The 19,511-nt window shown below is 41.9% G+C and overlaps 1 protein-coding gene across 2 annotated transcripts in view; it reads right to left on the reverse strand.

Annotated features, from left to right (window-relative positions):
- LIMA1 (LIM domain and actin binding 1) overlaps window positions 1-19,511 on the reverse strand; it is a 63,333-nt gene that overhangs the window by 25,677 nt on the left and 18,145 nt on the right. For both annotated transcript variants that reach the window (XM_063428626.1, XM_063428609.1), the window contains exon 3: window positions 4,815-4,860. In XM_063428626.1, the coding sequence (XP_063284696.1) occupies window positions 4,815-4,860 (46 nt within the window). The remainder of the gene's footprint in view (window positions 1-4,814; window positions 4,861-19,511) is intronic.

The following is a 19,511-nucleotide window of genomic DNA, read 5'->3' on the forward strand; positions in this document are numbered from 1 at the left end:
GATTCTAGGGCAAGAGGACGGTCCCTGCAAGCTGAGCCCTATAAACACTAAGGTCACCTAAGAGGGACTTCCTGGATTGGTTCCTGCAACATTCAGCATCTCGGTTTAGAATGTCACCATGCAGGGAGCCATTGTAAGTCTAGGAGGAGATGCTGATTCGCAGAGACGTTTGCTGCACATGTGCACTGCCCTCCCAATATTTACCTATTGGGATGCATTGACTTGGCTGAGATGGAACCATGAGAATTTATTATCTCAGCCAGCAAAGGCAGGGTGACTGCAACAAGATTAGCATGTGAGGGGGAAATAAGGGAAGTCAAATTTGGTTTTATATCACCTGGGGAGAGGGAAGGGAGGATAGGTTAACTTAGTGATAATATGAGCATTAGGAATGCACGTTTGTATTTCCAACACTAGAGACCTTCTTTAACCCCTTAAGGACACATGATGTGTGACATGTCATGATTCCCTTTAATTCCAGAAGTTTGGTCCTTAAGGGGTTAAGGTACAGGGGTATATAAGGAAAGGAAAAACAAAAGTGGACAGTCGCTTTATGGAATCTTCATTGATTCATTAGAGCCAACCATTTGCCTCACTGAAACAATGGTATGCAGTATAGTCTGCCAAAAAATATAGATAAAATTGTTGCGTGTAAAGAGAACGGGGAGGGGGAGGAGGGAAATGTAGCTCCAGGAGATTTAAAAATATTCTACTGTGATTGCTTGATATAGCTACCGTACATAGGAGGCCCAAGTGAGTGACTGAAGGAAATCTGATTACCTCCTACTGTTGTCTTAACAGATCAGAGAAATCACTGCTAAGGCAATTGGTCTCCAGAGGATTATAGCTCATCACTGTCCTCCCTGTACTTACCCCCCACTGTCCAGCCAGTAAATGACGGTCACAGTTAAATAAGACCTGTCTGTATCATTACCAGACGGACTCTGCTAAACACAAAATTTGATTAATGGACAAGCCCTGCAGACAAAACAAGGCATCTTTCTGCCTCAACCTTTGATTGGAAGTCATAGGCAAACACATTGTTGCTCACAAAATGGTGCTTTGTCATTAAGGTTATCAATTCTTAGATCGCCTTTTGGAAATCCCCAGCTGGATAATTTTCTTATGAAAATTCCAAGTTATTTTAAAAACAGAGTACATTTCACTTTCAGTTTTACCATTAGAATTGCTTTAAAAAAAAACAAAAAAAAAAACACAAATTGAGTCAAGTGCCCGACTGTCCAAAATGACTTCTGTTCCCCACTCAGTCTCCCTTTAAAAGTTACTTGCAGTTTGCATATTAGTCTGAGTCATACAGATTGCACTGAATCAGCAAATTACAATTATAGGGTTAGATCTATTTTAATCACAAAAAATCAACATTCTGTCTTGAGGATCACACATCTGCAACATTTTTGCAAGCTGGACAGTACAGTGATTTGGCTTTTTTTGTTTTTTGGGGGTTGGGAGGGGGAAGGGTGACAAGAGTTGAAGGCATGTGATTACAGTGCATACAGGCTTGCGATCTAGATAATCATTCATTTTGGACCTTGTTCCATATCACACTGTAAGGAAAGGTTAAGCTGTCCAAATCCAGAGAAGGGAAGAAAGAAAGCTACACTTTGTAAATGAGCAGTTGAACGACACCAGAGACTGACATCATCCATTCGGAGATGCAGAGAGCTTACAGACAACAAATTGAGACAAGTTAGACAGGGCAGGCAGTTTTAAATTCCAACAGCCTTGCAGAATATACGGTGCTCTGGGAGAGGAGACTCGAAAGACGGAATGACCTGTGGAATGGATAGAAAGAACTTTGGGGGCCACAAGAACACGTCCACATAATATAGCAGTGTGTCAACGACCCGCAAAAAAGTCCTTCTTACATCACAGTTCTACAGAGAGTGTGTTTGATAGCCGATACAGAGAGCAGAGGATCAATCATTTAGAGCTGCTTATGTCAGTGTCTGACCAGGCATCACTTCCAACATATCACGGTGCTCCAGCAATACATTTCTATACTTTTAATACGATCAAATTGAGACATATACTGTGCAAGCCACAAATGTAAAACCACAAAGGGCAGTCTTCATTATACATCACACCCCATCGCCAGCCAGAGTACAAATGTTTGGAGAAAAGTTAATCTGCTGGGATATAGGGAGGGAAAAAAAAAAAAATATAACAGCCTATTAAACTCTGGACATCACCAATCCAATGAACACAGCATGTGCTAGCGGACTTCACAAAACCGATGAGATAACATGGCTCATTGTTAACAAACAAAAACGTTTCTAGTTCAATCAAGCTACAGCTTACGTGCCCAAACAGATTCCCACAAGTGTTTAGATACATAGAATTTTAATTGGGCCATGAAGCCTGGATAAAATATTTAACAGGAAGTCATGACATTTAAAATCACAACTGCTGTACCGTCTAGAGAAATCTTATCATACAAAATCCTGCCTTTCAATTGATCCAGACACTTGTTTTAGCTTCATGGGATAATGCACATGGCCAAGAAAAGAGCCATTGTACAGTCTGAACATTGAACGAATTGTCATTAAAATGCAAAGTGCTGGGAACTTTGAACCCCAGCGTCTTAACCTCCTATATAACAGGAGTATTCATTCTATGGGAAGCTGAAATAGTACCAGGAAGCTTGACACTGCACAGCAAAGTAGTGTGAAAGTGAACCATAATGACACTACTATACCTGAACAGGCTTTGGAATGGTATATCTCAAAGCCACTGGCGATTGTATAACTTTTATAACTTCACCTCATGGGCCAATTCTACACAAGTCATAATTTACCTATCACTATCTTACAGAATGTTGATTCTTTATAAAGATCTGGATTTACGAGTCAAGGCAATCTAGTTCAACAATAAGCATTCCATATCCTCCCCACTATAAAATCCTGAAATGCACAAAAAAAAAATAAAGTTAAAAAAAACAAAAAAAAAACACCCCAACTTTGACTGTGTAAAAAATAAAACAAATTAAATAAAAAAGTAAGATCTGGAGAGTACACAAATGGATGCATCCAGGGCAGCTTAGTAAATTGGGAATGATGACAACAGTTCTAACTTTCTCCTGTTAATGCAGCAGAAGAGGCAATAATTGGCCTGGTAGACTCCTCCATTCCCTCTACTAACAAAATCAAGGAAAACTTCTAGCAACAGATCTCTCAAGATATCAAAACCCTTGCTGTGCAAGTGAAGACTGTATAAATGGATATATCAGAGCTTAAATGCCATAAAGCCAAGGATGATTCACAATTTTCAGACATATATGACATAAAAGACCTACAGCTTTGGATGTATGGACTCAACTCCAATCATAGACAAAGATTTTAAGGTGAGGGGTATTGCAGACTGTCTACTTTGAAGAGTTGTGTGTCTGCTTTTCAGGAGGTTCTCTTTATTACACATCTAAATAGGCCAATAGCCTAAAACGTAGAAGGAATCTTCAAGCTGCATAAATCTCCTAGGGCCTCCCAAGAATCATTCGGTTGACAAAGCCACTGTTATCCCCACTTCCCTGAATTTTTGAATTGCATAATCCTTTAAATCAGTTCACAGTGAAATGGCAAGAGTCACCAAGTCTCTGCAAGACTTAAACATCTGATTATTCATTGCCGTCAAAACTGGTCGTGAGCACCAGCTAATGTCTATTGTTGAAGCGCCTTCTTTTCTGCAGGCTTTGGGAGTTGCTGCCCCACCACAACCAAATGTGCCCCCCACCCCTCTAATCGGTGTTACTGGGTATTTGAGTCTTAACGTATAGATATTAAATAAAGTCAACATATCAGCTTTATGATTATGATGCTTCCCTATTTATTATTATTTTGATATTTCTATCTGGCTTTATGTTCGAATAGGATGTTTTTTGGTTCCTATCTATCCAGTTACACATGCTGCACATTTATACAAGAAATTTGCAGTTTGCTTATTTGACTCAATGAATACTAAAAGGTTTTAAAAGTATAAGTTACTCAAATGATCACACCAAATCTATATACACATTTAGCATTTTAAATATAAAATATTCTTACAAAATAGCCCTTTTTGTAAATTTGGCAAACTTTACAATTCCTATACGGTTAAGATGCTATAAAAAAAAAAAAAAAAAAAAAAAAAAAAAACACATTAAGCCAACATATTGTCACCAATTCTGTATTTTAAAGCGAAGAATGAATTTTATGGAATTGGCAGAGCACCAACTTGGAGTAGTGAAGGGGTAGGGGAAAACATTCTAGTCAAAAAAATTAAAATGCACATTACATTAAATGCAAACAAACCCACTCCACCGCTCCAAGAACCCAAGATTTCAGAACGTAACCGGACAAAGAAGGATGCAGCTTGCAAAATACACAGCTGGAATAAATCTATGATAACATTCCATGGAATTTTCGGTCCTTGGAGGACCTAGTGTGTCACTAAGAACTGGTATTTGCTAAACAAAATTACTTCTAAAAGATACAGGCCACTCAAAAAAGACTGGAACTTGTGCACATACCAAGGATAAAACAGCATTAGGTTTTATTTTTACAGAAGATAAAAACGAACCAAGCCAGTGGAAATAGAAAAAAGTGATTAGACTCCACGCCAATATTGCCTTTTGTGATTGCTTGAAACACACCGCTGTTCTACTATAGAATAGATTTTAAAGAGGTTCAACACGATTTCTTTACATAATTACACTCCGTATCAGTCAGTTAAAATGGTCATCTGATTTACAAATGGAAATTTAAAATGTTCAAGTGCAAGAGGTGTTGGGAGTCAACGCATTTAACAAAAACAATACTCACCATTTTTTTCTTGTCTACACTTGATTCCTCAGCTGCTTTCTGATACCTGGAAGAAAAGAAATTTTTTTTTTTTTAAAAATGAATATAAAAATCGAAAGCACCAGGTTGAGCGAGACAGAATAGATCTAATTTCTCAAGCATGTGGTGTCTCATACCACTTGGAGTAAATTTGTTATTTTTAGTCTATGCAAGTTTCGTCCAAGCTTATTTTCTCTTTGTAAAGAGGCAGAGTCACCTCCTGGTGATATGTGCAACACACACATAGATTGAGGTATCCGATTAACCAGACAAAGGAACCAAATGATTGCAACTACACCTAAAAGTTTGTTATTGAATAACAGAAGTTCCTATTTTAAAAGAAATATGAATCAAAGTCATTTTACCCAACTTCCCTTTACATTACAAAAAATGGATGTAGAATACAAACAGGAAGAAGAGGGGATTGTTCAAATCATAGAGGATTATATTATTACTGGTATCTATATAGCACCAGCACATTCTGTAGCGTTTTACAATATTACCAAAGGGGGAGACTTAACAATAAATTATAAATTCGAACAGCAGTAATAGGAAAGATTACTTAAAGGAACACTATAGTCACCTAAATTACTTTAGCTAAATAAAGCAGTTTTAGTGTATAGCTCATTCCCCTTCAATTTCACTGCTCAATTCACTGCCATTTAGGAGTTGAATCACTTTGTTTCTGGTTATGCAGCCCTAGCCACACCTCCCCTGGCTATGATTGACAGAGCCTGCATGGAAAAAAACTGGTTTCACTTTCAAACAGATGTAATTTACCTTACACAATTGTATCTCAATCTCTAAATTATTTATTTATTATTGCCATTTATATAGCGCCAACAGATTCCGTAGCGCTTTACAATATTATGAGAGGGGGATTTAAATATAAATCGGACAATTACAAATAAACTTACAGGAACAATAGGTTGAAGAGGACCCTGCTCAAACGAGCTTACATTCTATAGGAGGTGGGGTGTAAAACACATTAGGACAGGAATTGAACTTTAATCACATACAGGAGGCTCTTGCAGGGTCTAGCAAGCTATTAACATAGCAGAGGATAAGAAAATCTTAATTAAACAGAACTTGCAATAAAGAAAGCCTAGATAGGGCTCTCTTTACAGGAAGTTGTTTATGGAAGGCTGTGCAAGTCACATGCAGGGAGGTGTGACTAGGGTTCATAAACAAAGGGATTTAACTCCTAAATTGCAGAGGATTGAGCAGTGAGGCTGCAGGGGCATGTTCTATACACCAAAACTGCTTCATTAACCCCTTCAGGACGGAGTCAATAGTACACGTTCTGATCAAAACAAAACGTAAACAAAAACTGGAATTTGCGCTATATGTCTGTTCACCCGTAGTTCCCCTCTTTCATATTATATGCACCCACACTTATTATATATCATTTTGTTCAGGAGAAACAGGGCTTTCATTTTATATCAAATATTTATATATGAAATATAATTATGAATAAAATTTAAAATTTTTTTTTTTTTTTTTAATTTGTAGTTCCGCCTCACATTTTAGCTGTACATGTCATAATACTGTTAGGTTTTACTGCAACAAAAAGCACATATTTGTAATCAGCGATGTCTCACGAGTACAACAGTACCCCCTATTAACAGGTTTTATGTTGTTTTGGAAAGTTACAGGGTCAAATATAGAACGTTCCATTTTCAAATTGAAATTTGCCAGATTAGTAATGTTACCTTTGAGACAGTGTGGTAGCCCAGGAATGAGAATTACCCCCATAATGGCATACCTTTTGAAAAAGTAGACAACCCAAGGTATTGCAAGTGGGGTATGTTTAGTCTTTTTTTAGTAGCCACTTAGTCACAAACACTGGCCAAAGTTAGCGTTCATATTTGTTTTTGTGTGAAAAAAGCAAAAAACTAATATTTGGCCAGTGTTTGTGACTAAGTGGCTACTAAAAATGACTGGGCATACCCCATTTGAAATACCTTGGGTTGTCTACTTTTGCAAATGGTATGCCATCATGGGGGTAATTCTTATTCCTGGGCTACCATACGATCTCAAAGGCAACATAACTAATCTGGCAAATTTCAATGTCAAAAAAATGAAATGCAAGCCTTATATGTGACTCTCTAACGTTCCAAAACACCATAAAACCTGTACATGGGGGGTACTGTTATTCTCGGGAGACTTCACTAAACACAAATATTAGTGTTTTAAAACAGTAAAACATATTACAACAATAATATAGTCCATAAAAGTGCCATTTGTTTGAAAACAATGCAAAAAACTTCACTTTTACTTAAAATATCATCGTTGTAATACAATTTACCAGTTTTAAACACTAATATTTGAGTTCAGCGAAGTCTCCCGAGTAAAACAGTACCCCCTATGTACAGGTTTTATGGTGTCTTGGAGAGTTACAGGGTCAAATATAGTGCTTGCGAATTAAATTCGCTGCACTTTCTCCCTGTGTTGTCAGGCATGTCAATCAAATTTTAATTAATCAAATGACATAATTATGTTAAAAAATGACTTAAATATATACGTAGAATTTTAATATATATGCATTTATAGGTATTTAAATTCTACGTGCATACTAATGTAATCTTTTATGTAATTATATGTATTTATCTCTATATATATATATTTGCGGTTATTTGCATTTTATATATAGATAGATATATATAGAATGTCATTCTAAGTGTATTATGTTACCAATATATATATATTAATAGCAAAATACAGTTAGAATGAAATTACATATGCATATATAATTTATTTTAAATTTTGTTTCAATATTTTATTTATTTATTTTATTATTTTATTTATTTATTATTGTAATTAGACGTATTTATATATAATATATGTGTATATATCTATTATATATATAATATATACATATTATATATATGTAACGTCATTCTAAGTGTATTTTAATATTAATATATATACTTATATTAGTATTAAAATACACTTTGTATGACGTTACATATATATAATATGTATATATTATATATATATATATATATATATATATATATATATAAATACTTTTAATTTAATTTTACACATGTTTAATAATTTTTTTTACTCTTCCTACCAGCAGGGGGACTGTCTAATATTTTAGACAGTCCCCCTGCTGGCAGATCCATAGCCAGCTATAGGGGGCCATGTGATCGCTCTTTGAGAGCGATCACATGGCCCCCGGGGGCCTCATTTGCCGGAGGGGGGCTGCCTGGGCTGTCAGGCAGCCCCCCAGAAGAGGATCGCGGCGGAGGTAAGTAGCTGCGATCTTCTGGGGGCTTAAGCCGTTACGGCGTTCTATGCCGCCGCAACGGCTTTAAAGCCCATTAAAGCCGCGACGGCATAGAACGCCGTAACGGCGTTAAGGGGTTAAGCTAAAGTTGTTCAGGTGACTATAGTGTCCCTTTAACGTGTTACTCCCACCACCATGACGACTACAGTGATTTGAAGTGATCATGTTGGTAGCAGTCAGTATCCACAGTGTTTCAGCATGAAGATATACAGAGATCCTGTTAATGTTATGGGGTGGGAAATCTTTCCCCATTTTCTCATATGTAATGCAGTCAATGCATATTACCATTTCCTCCATTTTTAGAGAGTTGAACATCACGCACAGGCCTTCTCAAGGCGTTTCAGTCAAATACAGCTACTCATGCAAGTTATTAAAGAGTTGTCAAGTTGCATCCACTAGCTGGTGAAAGGAACTTTTTCATCTTTCTTGCAACCAAAACCACTACCTACTGAAGTCAAAATGGAAAGCAGAGCTCTGTGCTTCATATCCAACAAGCTTTTGCTTATAGAATATGTAGAGTTCACACATTTACAACAACTAGCTCAGTTCACACTGGATATAAAAGGAGAATATTTATCAAAGTGTACTGAAAAGTGGCGGTTAAATTTAGTCAGCGATTTTGACAGTTATTTATTAAAAGGAAATGTATCCAAATTTCGACAGTGTTTGCAGAAAATTCCACTTCAGATTTGGAAAGTCTGCCAATTTTCTGTTGCAAATATTCATAATCCATTGCGTCAGAGAAAAAAAAAAAAAAAACACAACCCACAACAGATTTAGTAAATTGCTCCAAAAATGTAATTTAAAAAAAAAAAAAAGTGTTAACACTTTCATAAATCTCCTCCAAAGTTTCATCCCAGGGTATTGACAGTTTCACACATTTGAGGATGGTGTGTACCCTTGTCTTTCTGGGTTTTTATCTTCAGGAAGTTAGTTTAAATATTTGCTCTCTGCTTTTTACCAATCCAAAGAATATTTAGAAAATGTATGCACTTGAAATCTTATCTTTTACATGGCTTTGGCCTCCACCAATATGGCTGCAACAAAGTATCAGGTGCAGCAGCCTACAAGGTGTCAATATGCAGGCTATTTATTAAACCCTTGAAAGTAAGTGAAGCTTCACTACAAGCAAAATAACATGCTAAAAGCACAAGATTATGAAGATCTCTTCACATTGTTTTGCAGAGGCACTCAAATGCTGATGTGTCATTTTAGTCACTTTGCCATACAATTGTAAGCCATTAGACTCACTCAAGGCAAAGCAAGTTTTGAACAAATTAGTGTAGAGTCAACAGTCAAAGTATTAAGAAGCAGTCACAAGAGCTCTGAGTTCTTGCATCGCAACTGGGAGATTTCTGAAGATATATTACTCTCTTTTCCACAAACACAATGCAGGACTGTCATTTAACAGGACAGAGCTCCTACATGGGGCCCTCCATGCATAATAGCACACTGTAGAAGTAAGGTGCCTTGCAATATCCCTCTGGTAAGAGTCTGATACTTACTTGACTTTCCCATGGCACCCTTGGTCGAGACCTTTACAGATTTCGCTAAATGACAAGTTTCGCTTCGGCACTTGCAACATCAGTTTTATCCAACTTCCCAATGTGGAAGTAATCCATAAACCAGTGGGTCAGCATTGTAGGGTTTATGGTTTGAATGCCCTTTCAACACTTGTGTCAGACTCAAATGGTGTTCCTGTGCCGTTTGTTGGTACCCAGTATTTGGAAAAAAGGCACATCACCCTTGTAAAAAGGTAAACTCACTACAGTTGAAGCCATACCTTCCCCATTGCAATGGAGACCCCTTTCATACTGCAAAGAGTAATGTTGCACAAACAATGACATATTAACCCTTTAAGGACCAAACTTCTGGAATAAAAGGGAATCATGACATGTCACACATGTCTTGTGTCCTTAAGGGGTTAAAGTGTTCTGCCAAGCAACAGGACACTTCAGGTTTTTGAAGTGGTCATGGTGCCTGGAGTCTGTATTTTTAGTGTCTTGCTACAATATTATGCACATACAGTAACCTCTGGTAGGGTCTTGGGGTTTCATTATCCAGCCTGGAACAAGAGCTCCAGGATAGATCAAGTCAATTCTGTGAAAAGGTGTTTTTTTGCAGTGTGACATTTATTGGCTGAGAGTGGTCAGCTGATGCTCAGTCAATGAATAGAGTCTGGATCCTAGTCACAGGGGAGGGGGGGGGGGGGGGGGGGGAGGTTTGAGCCTGGTGGGGATCCAAGTAAGAGGGCAAACTGTTACAGGATGTATGCAAGTTACATTCTAGTTTGAGACCATCTTATATGAAACTGTTTTAAGCACAACGCCAAGTGTCAGCAAGGCAACTATACCATCATCTAACCACAGATCCAACTACATTATCTGTGGTATTAATTCCCGTAGAAAGAACAGGCTAGGTTTAAGGAGTGTGAAGTGGTAAATCAGGAGATGAACCCACTTTTTTAATGTATTTCTTTAAACACAGGTGTAGCCAGACTCCTTCAGCAAGAAGATAAATTTGCCTTCAAAACAGCAATAATCCTTCTTGAAATGCAGTCATTCAAGTCCTGCACAATATATATGGAGATAATGAAGCATTTAGGAGGTTTACAATCTTTACAAACAAGTTCAATAATGTTGAATATGGCTGACTGGGGAGGGGGGGGGGGGGGGGGTAGAGTGCTATGGAATACACAATCCTGTGAATGCAGCAACACATCCAAGTGGTGTGGAAGAACTGTAATATACATTATTTAACAGAAGTTATAATGGGGTAAACACCTCAACCCTTTTTCAACCTCACATAATATTTTTATATTAAAGGGACACTATAGTCACCAGAACAACTACAGCTTATTGAATTTGTTCTGGTGAGTAGAATCATTACCGTCAGGCTTTTAGCTGTAAACACTGTCTTTTCAGAGAAAATGCAGTGTTTACATTACAGCCAAGGGATAACTTCACTGGCCACTCCTCAGATGGCTGTTAGAGATCCTTCCTGGGTCATGGCTGCCTAAAATGCATCCAAACATAAAAGATGCTGATTGGCCAGGGCTGTGTTTGAATTGTGCTGGCTCTGCCCCGATCTGCCTCTGTCAGTCTCAGCCAATACTATTGTGATTGGATCAGGCCACCACTTCTGATTATGGTCAGCAGACAGCTTTTTTTTCCTGAGGCAAACTGCATGCAGAGCTACAGCTTCAGGCTTGAATACAGTAAGATTTTGATATATCTATGGCGGCATGAGGGGCTAGATCGTGATTTTAACACTATAGGGTCAGGAATACATGTTTGTGTTCCTGACCCTATAGTGATCCTTTAAATAAAAAGACTTGCCTGGATATTTATACCCAGTAAATTTCACCATCATCATGTAGACATAAAATGTATATGTTCTAATGATCTGAGATTCAGGGTAGGCAACCTTTGGCACTCCAGATGTTGTGGATTGCATCTCTGATTCTTTGCCGACATCATGGCTGTATAAGCATTACGTGCGATGTAGTACACAAAATGGTAGTGGGGAAGGTTGCCTAGCTACTAATCAATGCAATAAGCAAGAGTTTCTTTTTATGCTTGGAAGTCCCCATCCCCAGTCTTCATGCACATAGCTTTACATATGCAGTGATTCACAAAATGTCAGGAGAAACCAATACTTTTTGATCCAAATAAGAAATATTTTAGTTTATGATTGCTTCATTGGCAATGAACTACTCAAACTGCAGTGTTGTAGAGAGTGACCAATGCATAAGGCGGGGGGAGACCTAATGCACTCGCATTAGGATTTCCCCATAGGAAAGTATTCATCAATGCTTTCCTATTGGGAAAACCTGACGCTGGAGGTCCTGATGCCGAGCGTGAGGAAGTCCAGCCTCAGATAATAGAGCAAAGGTCCGTTTTGATTCCGGAAGCCCTCTAGTGACTGTCGGGTGGACAGCCACTAAGGCCAGACTTAGAGCTGCAATGTAAACACACCAAGGGCAAAAAGGGACACAGCGCCCAGACCACTTCAAAGAAGTGAAGTGGTCTGGGTGCCTACAGTGTCCCTTTAAGGACTAAACCGGTTATGGCAAAATGTAGCATTTAGTCCTTGAAGAGTTACTCTAAGCACCATGACCACTTCAGTAATTTATAATGGTCAACCCATTTGCTGCCAGAGGTGGAACTTCACCTCTGACCGAATCATTGGGGTGTGAGCCAGTTGAGAAATAAGAGTTCTGGGCTGGCCAATGTCCATTCTATGCATATATTTCTATTAACAGAAGGTCATTCATTGATTGAGTACATAGCTCAAACCCTTATCAATTGAATTACCGTCGGGATTGGCATCTGCAACTCTGCAGAAGCCAGATGACATTAATTCTGGTTTAAAGAGAGATACTGTACCCAGGTTAAAAAGGGCAAACTGTTGCAAAAGGATTTGCCCCAATACCAGGGTAAACAAAAGTATCTGTACACCATAATCATTACCATGTGCTGTAAATGTTATGATGCTGGGAAACAACACTATAGAGACTGTCCCAATAAAGCTCAAAACTGTCCTGGAATAGCCCAGTCACTTGCCAAAAATAAATAAAATTTCACCCTCTCTGACCATTGTAGATATTGGGAGATTTAATATACACAAACACAAATTCCTGTCCCCATGAGTGAAGTGCTCAAAAAGCAACACAGCACAATAGCCCAGGTTTTCAGGATATCCTGTTTCAGAAAAGGTAAATAATTGAGCACAATAGGTACGACCATAAAAGCCCTGACTCACAGATGCTTTCCCATAATGTGACCTAGAACATACAAACTAGCTTATTGTAGAGGGATTAATGAGTAATATTAGTCTAGCCAAGGCTCATTCATTGGGCATGCAAGTGAATAGCAGAAAATTGCCATTCTCCTATAATAAAGAACTGTATGATTCACTGATGAGTACACCATTTTAGGTATTTTTATTAGTAAAGACTACAGCATAATCAAACTCTTAAAAAAGGTCCATGGTTACCATTTGCAGCAGTGCACTGTACTGTAGGTATCAGTATCTAACATGCCGTGCCAGAACATGGCATTTAAATAGTGGAATGGTTCAAATACAAATTACTCGGATCACAACATAAAACCACAGTAGGTGCCATCTAAGATCGCTTGCGTTCAGACAAGCTGCAGAAAGTTAAATCGGACTAAAGAGCAAATTGGATTACAAATTCAGGCCCCCAAAAATAAATAAAATCATACACATCTGCATCAAATGCCTTACTGTGCCCAAGTCAAAAGATCTGAATGACTCCAATCCACTAAAACAGTCAAGTGAGCAAACATGACACGAGTTATGAATCTGGCCTGTTAAAACAAACCTAGCCAATCAGAAAACAGGAATACAGAACCCTATACCTTGACAGAAAATATCTAGCAGAATAGAAGCATGCCCTCTGACTGCACTAAGCTGTGGAAAGCAACAGTATTTTTTTATATAGTGACTCTCTCAATGAAATACCCCTCCCACCCCCCTTCCTGTTGAGTGCCCCTCTGGAGACCAGTGCTGTGATAGAGGGAAAGTAAAGGAACAGTATAGTGTTCAGAGTACAACCTTTCCTTCCCTATCCCCCACCTATAACATTTAGAGGGTTAAAAACCTTAAAAAAATAAACAACCCCCCCCCCCCCCTCTTATTCCAGGGGCAAAGTCCCTCAGCGCTGGGTCTCTGCCTACTCCGAGGTCAGTGCCGAAAGGACCCCAATATGCATGCGCGGCAAGTGCTACATGCGCATTAGGCCCTGCCTACAGGAAAGCATTGCATTTAATTTTTGTATTGTAGGCAAGGGATGATGTCCAACTAGTATTAGGTAAGAAGATTACCCAAATAGTGATTTGGCATGCAAATAAAGACATTCATGGTTTGAGATCCACTTGTCCATTTCTATGTTTTGGCTATAGCATAACTAAAGCCAAAGACCAGTTAAGACTGCTCTAGTAAGGTGCATTCGCTTTACAGCAATGCATTTTAATTATTACTTTCTGCAAGAGGGGGTTTCAGAGGAGGAACAGATGATATAGGTACTCCGCAAGTTACAGACTCATCTGGCATCCGCTGTGTCAGGTACAATGCAATCGCAACATAAGAGAACATACCCCTTGGAGAACAGTTACTGAATAATTAACTATAGTAACATCCTGAAGGCACTGTAGTCTAAAAGGCAAATCATTACTTATTCATACATGCGCAAGGGTTAAAATGTTTATATTTTCTCTCTCTCTCTCAACAGCTAAGACTGAACAACAATGCATAGCCAAGGAAATTAGTGATTTCTATATTAATAGAATGAAAATGTATATCTATATTAATAGAACAGGAAGTAAATAAATATCTTTCCCTGTCAGTTTGAAGTTTCAGGCCTTGGGAAATAAAAATTCTAGTCACGTTCGAGCAGTGTGCTGCTGGCTTTGTGAGGTCCAATTCTTCTATGCCAAGAAAATTGCACGTCGGCATAAAAAGGTCGGTCCGCAACAAGTCATGCTTTCACAGCAATGCATAACTAAACACTGCTAAAAATTAATTATACACTACAGTTAATAACTGACAAGCAATTGTCTACTGGGGATTAAAGTTGAACAGAACAAGATTACACTGGGAATATACAACCAAAGGGTGAGAACGCAGAGTAACAAGTAGCAATGAATAGAAAAAGGGATTAGTTGTGATTATATAGAAAGGCCACAAAAAAAAGCTATAAAAATAAAAATCAATCCTAAAACGTATAGGTGAATTTGTGAGTATTCATTGGGTAAATGTAAATGAACTCATATTTTGCACTGATTTAGAAACGGGTGCGATCATGTGCTCAAATGCAACAATGTCATTGATAGAATCTCAATAATTGGAGAGTTCACAATAAATTTGTACAATTAAAAAGAACACAACGTCATCAAAATGAAGTGGTTATGGTGCCAGCAGCCCCCTGACACTTCCTTACCTTTGTGAACAGTTTAAGCCCTAACATGGCATTTGAGAGCTGTTCCCATCACACTCCCCGTAACTGTCCAGATTCACTTTCTCAAACTCTGGTCAAGAAAACATTGTCTGGGGGGTGTGGCCTGGAAGCCGTCGGAGATGGCCGCTTAACTTCGGAGCTCCGACCCGCGCAGCATTGTAAGCAGCACTAAACGCCGCAATACTCTCCCGATGGGGCGCACCAAACGGGCAGACACCCACCAGACCCCCAGGAGACCGCTGAACAGCCCGCACGCCGGTTCCCTGGACGGCTACCTGCAAACACCGAGCAGCCAGCCACGCGGCGCACAAGGCCCCAAAATGGCCGACGGCCAGTGCTCTCCGCCGGAGACGGAACCCCATGCGCTATCCCTAGCGGACATAAGAGCTGATATCAGGGCCCTTACTGCAACCATGAAGGACGACCTCAAAAGTACCTCGGACACGCTCCATGAGGCAATTAGAGCGGAGGTCGCCATCTTAGGAAACGAATTGGCAGCACAAGGTAACCGCATTCAGACCCTGGAGGCCTCAGAACAGGCAATGTCTAGCCGCATAGAAGCTAATAACCTAGCAATTACCCGACAGGGGACTATCCTTCTGCACCTTAGAAGACAAGCTGAAGATCTGGATAACAGAGGGCGCAGATCTAATATAAGAGTTCGCAACCTCCCTGAATCCAACGGAGAGGAAGACGTAGAGGCTATACTCACTGCCCTCTTCAAAGGTATATTAGGCCCGGATGCACCGCAACATGTCCAATTCGACAGAGCTCACAGGGCCACAAGACGAGAAACATTGACAATTCTCCCAGAGACATTATTTGCTGCTTGCGAGAATTCAAACTAAAAGAACTGATAATGTCCAAGGCCCGCTCCAAACAGTCCTGGCCGTTTCAAGGCTCAGAAGTGGCCCTCTACCAGGACCTGTCACCCCTCACTCTTGAGGCCCGCAGGGCACTCCGGATGGTAACCCAACTTCTGAGGAGCCGCAACATCCCCTATAAGTGGGGCTTCCCCTTTAGCTTACTGGCCCGCCATGATAACGAATGGATCCCGATTCGGTGGCCTGAAGAAGTGCCGATAGTGCGACTAGGCCTGCCGCCCACGGCGGTTGAAGACTGGATCCTGAGGCCGACAGAACCACGCCCTGGCCCGATGGCACAAAGACTTGCACGACGCCGCAGAGAAGAATCGCCGCACAGACCGCCGGCGCACCGGCCACGCAACCCGGCCCAGCAGGCTGACTAACGATTTGGCACTGAGGTGGACGACCTGGCGTCTTCCCCGGCTGGTAGGACAGAGGCATCCTTGCGACTGAGATCATGACAGCTAAGTACATTTATACTATTATCCTGACAAGTATTGACTTTGACCCGAGACTATTGACTTTACTCGCCTAAAACACACGCTAGAGATGTTGGCATGGACTGACTCCCTGCGGACTGTTGCTACCCACCCGACGACATCTCCCTCACCTGAAGTGGTCAGGGGCACTTACGCACCACCGAGACATTGACAGCTTGGCACTATTGAATGGAAGGGGTGGGATCCTAGACACTCCTTGGGAGGGGGGGAGAAAGTTGGGAAATGGGACCTTGCCGCTTAATACTGTAGTGCCACTACACCCGGATCACCGCCAAACTAGGGGTACAACCCGATGCTACTCCAGGCTCTACTGGAGGACTGAGAATGTGGGGGAGGGGGATCAGGGTAATGTTGAATGTTGGAAGGGAAAAATGCTTGAGGCGGGTGGGAGAGGATGAAAATGTATAATGATGGGAAAGATGGTTGTATAACACGGGGCCCACTGAGCACTGTACTTAGCACAGGAAAGTCTCGGGATCACTGGATAAGACAGGTACCATATATGGAGTGTTTAAACCCAGTGAAACCCCGGACACACATCCCAGATTTAGCTTAAACGCCTCAACCACCCCACTCTTAACGCGGACTATCCCACACTCCAGACCGCACTCGCACTGCAGAGACAGGCACCCAGGAATCACGCCCATTGTCACTGACCGACGCCTAGATGACGCGCCCCACCACCATGACGACGACGAACTGTAACGACCTGCGCTTAACCTAAAACTAACCTAACTGACTCTGACTTGCCCGATGCCACCTGAGAGCTGACTGGTTATGGGACTCTGCAGAGCCCGGACCACCGGACGGGGGAGACTCTACTAACGCAATTTTAGATAGTGCTGACCCAGACCCAAAGGGAGAGTACATAACCGCTAGTAACACCAGCAACAAAGTGCACACGAAACGCTATATTTTCAGCGGGACAGGTAATCCACCTGAGACTTCCAGACACACCCGCACACCACTTCGACTTGGCATAGGCCACGACTCGAACCAAGCCCGTGTAAACCAGAACCACTGAGGGGGCCACAGCCGCGGCTACTCCGGTACATACCGTGTAGTGGTACGGCTCTGGACACCCACCCAGTTACACGGGACCACATCCTATACAGAAGGGTACACCAACACCTACTACATAAGTTGGTATACACACACACACACACAGACACACCCTACATAACTGCCACACACAAACTCCCACCACCACACACGACTAATCACCCACACACACTCCAGGGGACAGCCAAACACAGGTAGGCACACAAGCGCCTACGGAGACACACCCCGCAGACGTTTTACGACTGTGACGCTGTGTCGCGAGGGACCTCATACCCACAGCGCTCTAACTCTTCGCTGGACGCCCCGGGGGGTGCTCACCTGGCCCCCCACCCCCCCCTCCCTCCTCTCTTTCTCCCTGCCGCCCTACGGCGATTGATCCGGCAGGCCCCGGCCCCGTTCCCGCACACAAGAGGGGGAGACCCCTGGCTGGAGACACGGAGTGGACCGCTTACAGCTGACCAACGAGTGGGACGCGACAATGGCCTACTCTCCGGCACCCCTGATCATTACGACGCAGAACTGCAGGGGCCTCAACACCCCTGAAAAGAGATCACACCTCTTGAGAACCCTCAAGAGACAACACGTTTCGTTTGCTCTCCTGCAGGAGACTCACCTGAGAGTGGAGGCAAACTCGCTACTCAAAAACCGACACTACCCACTAAACTTCTATAGCAATCACCCCACAATGCGAAAAACGGGGACAGCTATCCTGATCGCAGCTAACCTCCAGTTCGTGCCCACAGACCATCTGTCGGACGGCGATGGCAGATACATCTTCGTTAAAGGAATCCTGGCGGGAAGGACGTATACAGTAGCGAACATATACACCCCGAACTCGGGACAAGCCAGCTTCCTCCGCAGGACACTGAGAAAGTTAGCCAACTTCACGGAAGGAGTGCTGATCATGGGAGGAGACCTAAACGTCCCACTAGATCCTCTGGTCGATACCTCCATGGGACGGAGTTGTGTCCCTGACTCAGCCCTGCAAACTATTCGACGATCCCTCAGAGCGCTTCGCCTGACAGACGCGTGGAGGGCGCTCCATCCTATAGACCGGGACTACACCTATTACTCCACGCTACACCATAGGTATTCCCGGATCGACTACTTATGCATACAACAGGAAGGACTCACATTCCTCCGAAAGGCTGACATCCACTCGACCCCCTGGTCGGACCACAGTGAAGTGAGGGTAGAACTGGAATCACCACTTTATCGCCCAGCTAGGATGACTTGGAGACTCAATGACGCCTTACTCCAAGATGTACCGTCGAGAACATTGATTGCGGATCACATTCGTCGATACTTCGAGGAGAACTCCACAGAAGACGTTTCGGACATGACCATCTGGGAGGCGCACAAAAGTGTTCTGAGGGGCCACCTCATCAGAATGGCCACACAAAAAAAGAGGGAGGCAGGCGCACAGATTAAAGACCTCACCAGACAGATAGCAGATCTGGAACAGATACATAAAAGAACCCAACACGACCCAACTTACCGTGAGCTGACCCTGAAAAGGAAACAACTCACAGACATCCTGGAACGTAACCACATGAGACAGGTGCAACGTTCAAAGGCATTCTTTTACACGCACGCTAACAAGGGGGGCAAACTTCTCGCCCAAATGCTCAGGGGACCGCAGAAGCAGGCGCAAGTACACACCCTGCGCACTAGACAGGGCAAGCTTACACAATTCCCAGATGACATCGCCAACGAATTCCGGGTGTACTACTCACAACTTTACAACATCCCTGCAACAGATGGTGACACCAGTACCGCACAGAAGAGAATTGAAACCACCAATTACCTACAAGGGTTCAACCCAGACGCCCTCACCCCGGAAGAAGCGGAGGGTCTTGAAGCGCCCATCACCGAAGGGGAACTTAAGCTGGCCCTAAAATCGGCAAAAAACGGTAAGACACCGGGCCCGGACGGGTTCCCGGTGGAATACTACAGAAAATTTAGCGATGACCT

Source organism: Pelobates fuscus, chromosome 1, assembly GCF_036172605.1.
Source record: "Pelobates fuscus isolate aPelFus1 chromosome 1, aPelFus1.pri, whole genome shotgun sequence".
NCBI classification, from domain to species: domain Eukaryota; kingdom Metazoa; phylum Chordata; class Amphibia; order Anura; family Pelobatidae; genus Pelobates; species Pelobates fuscus.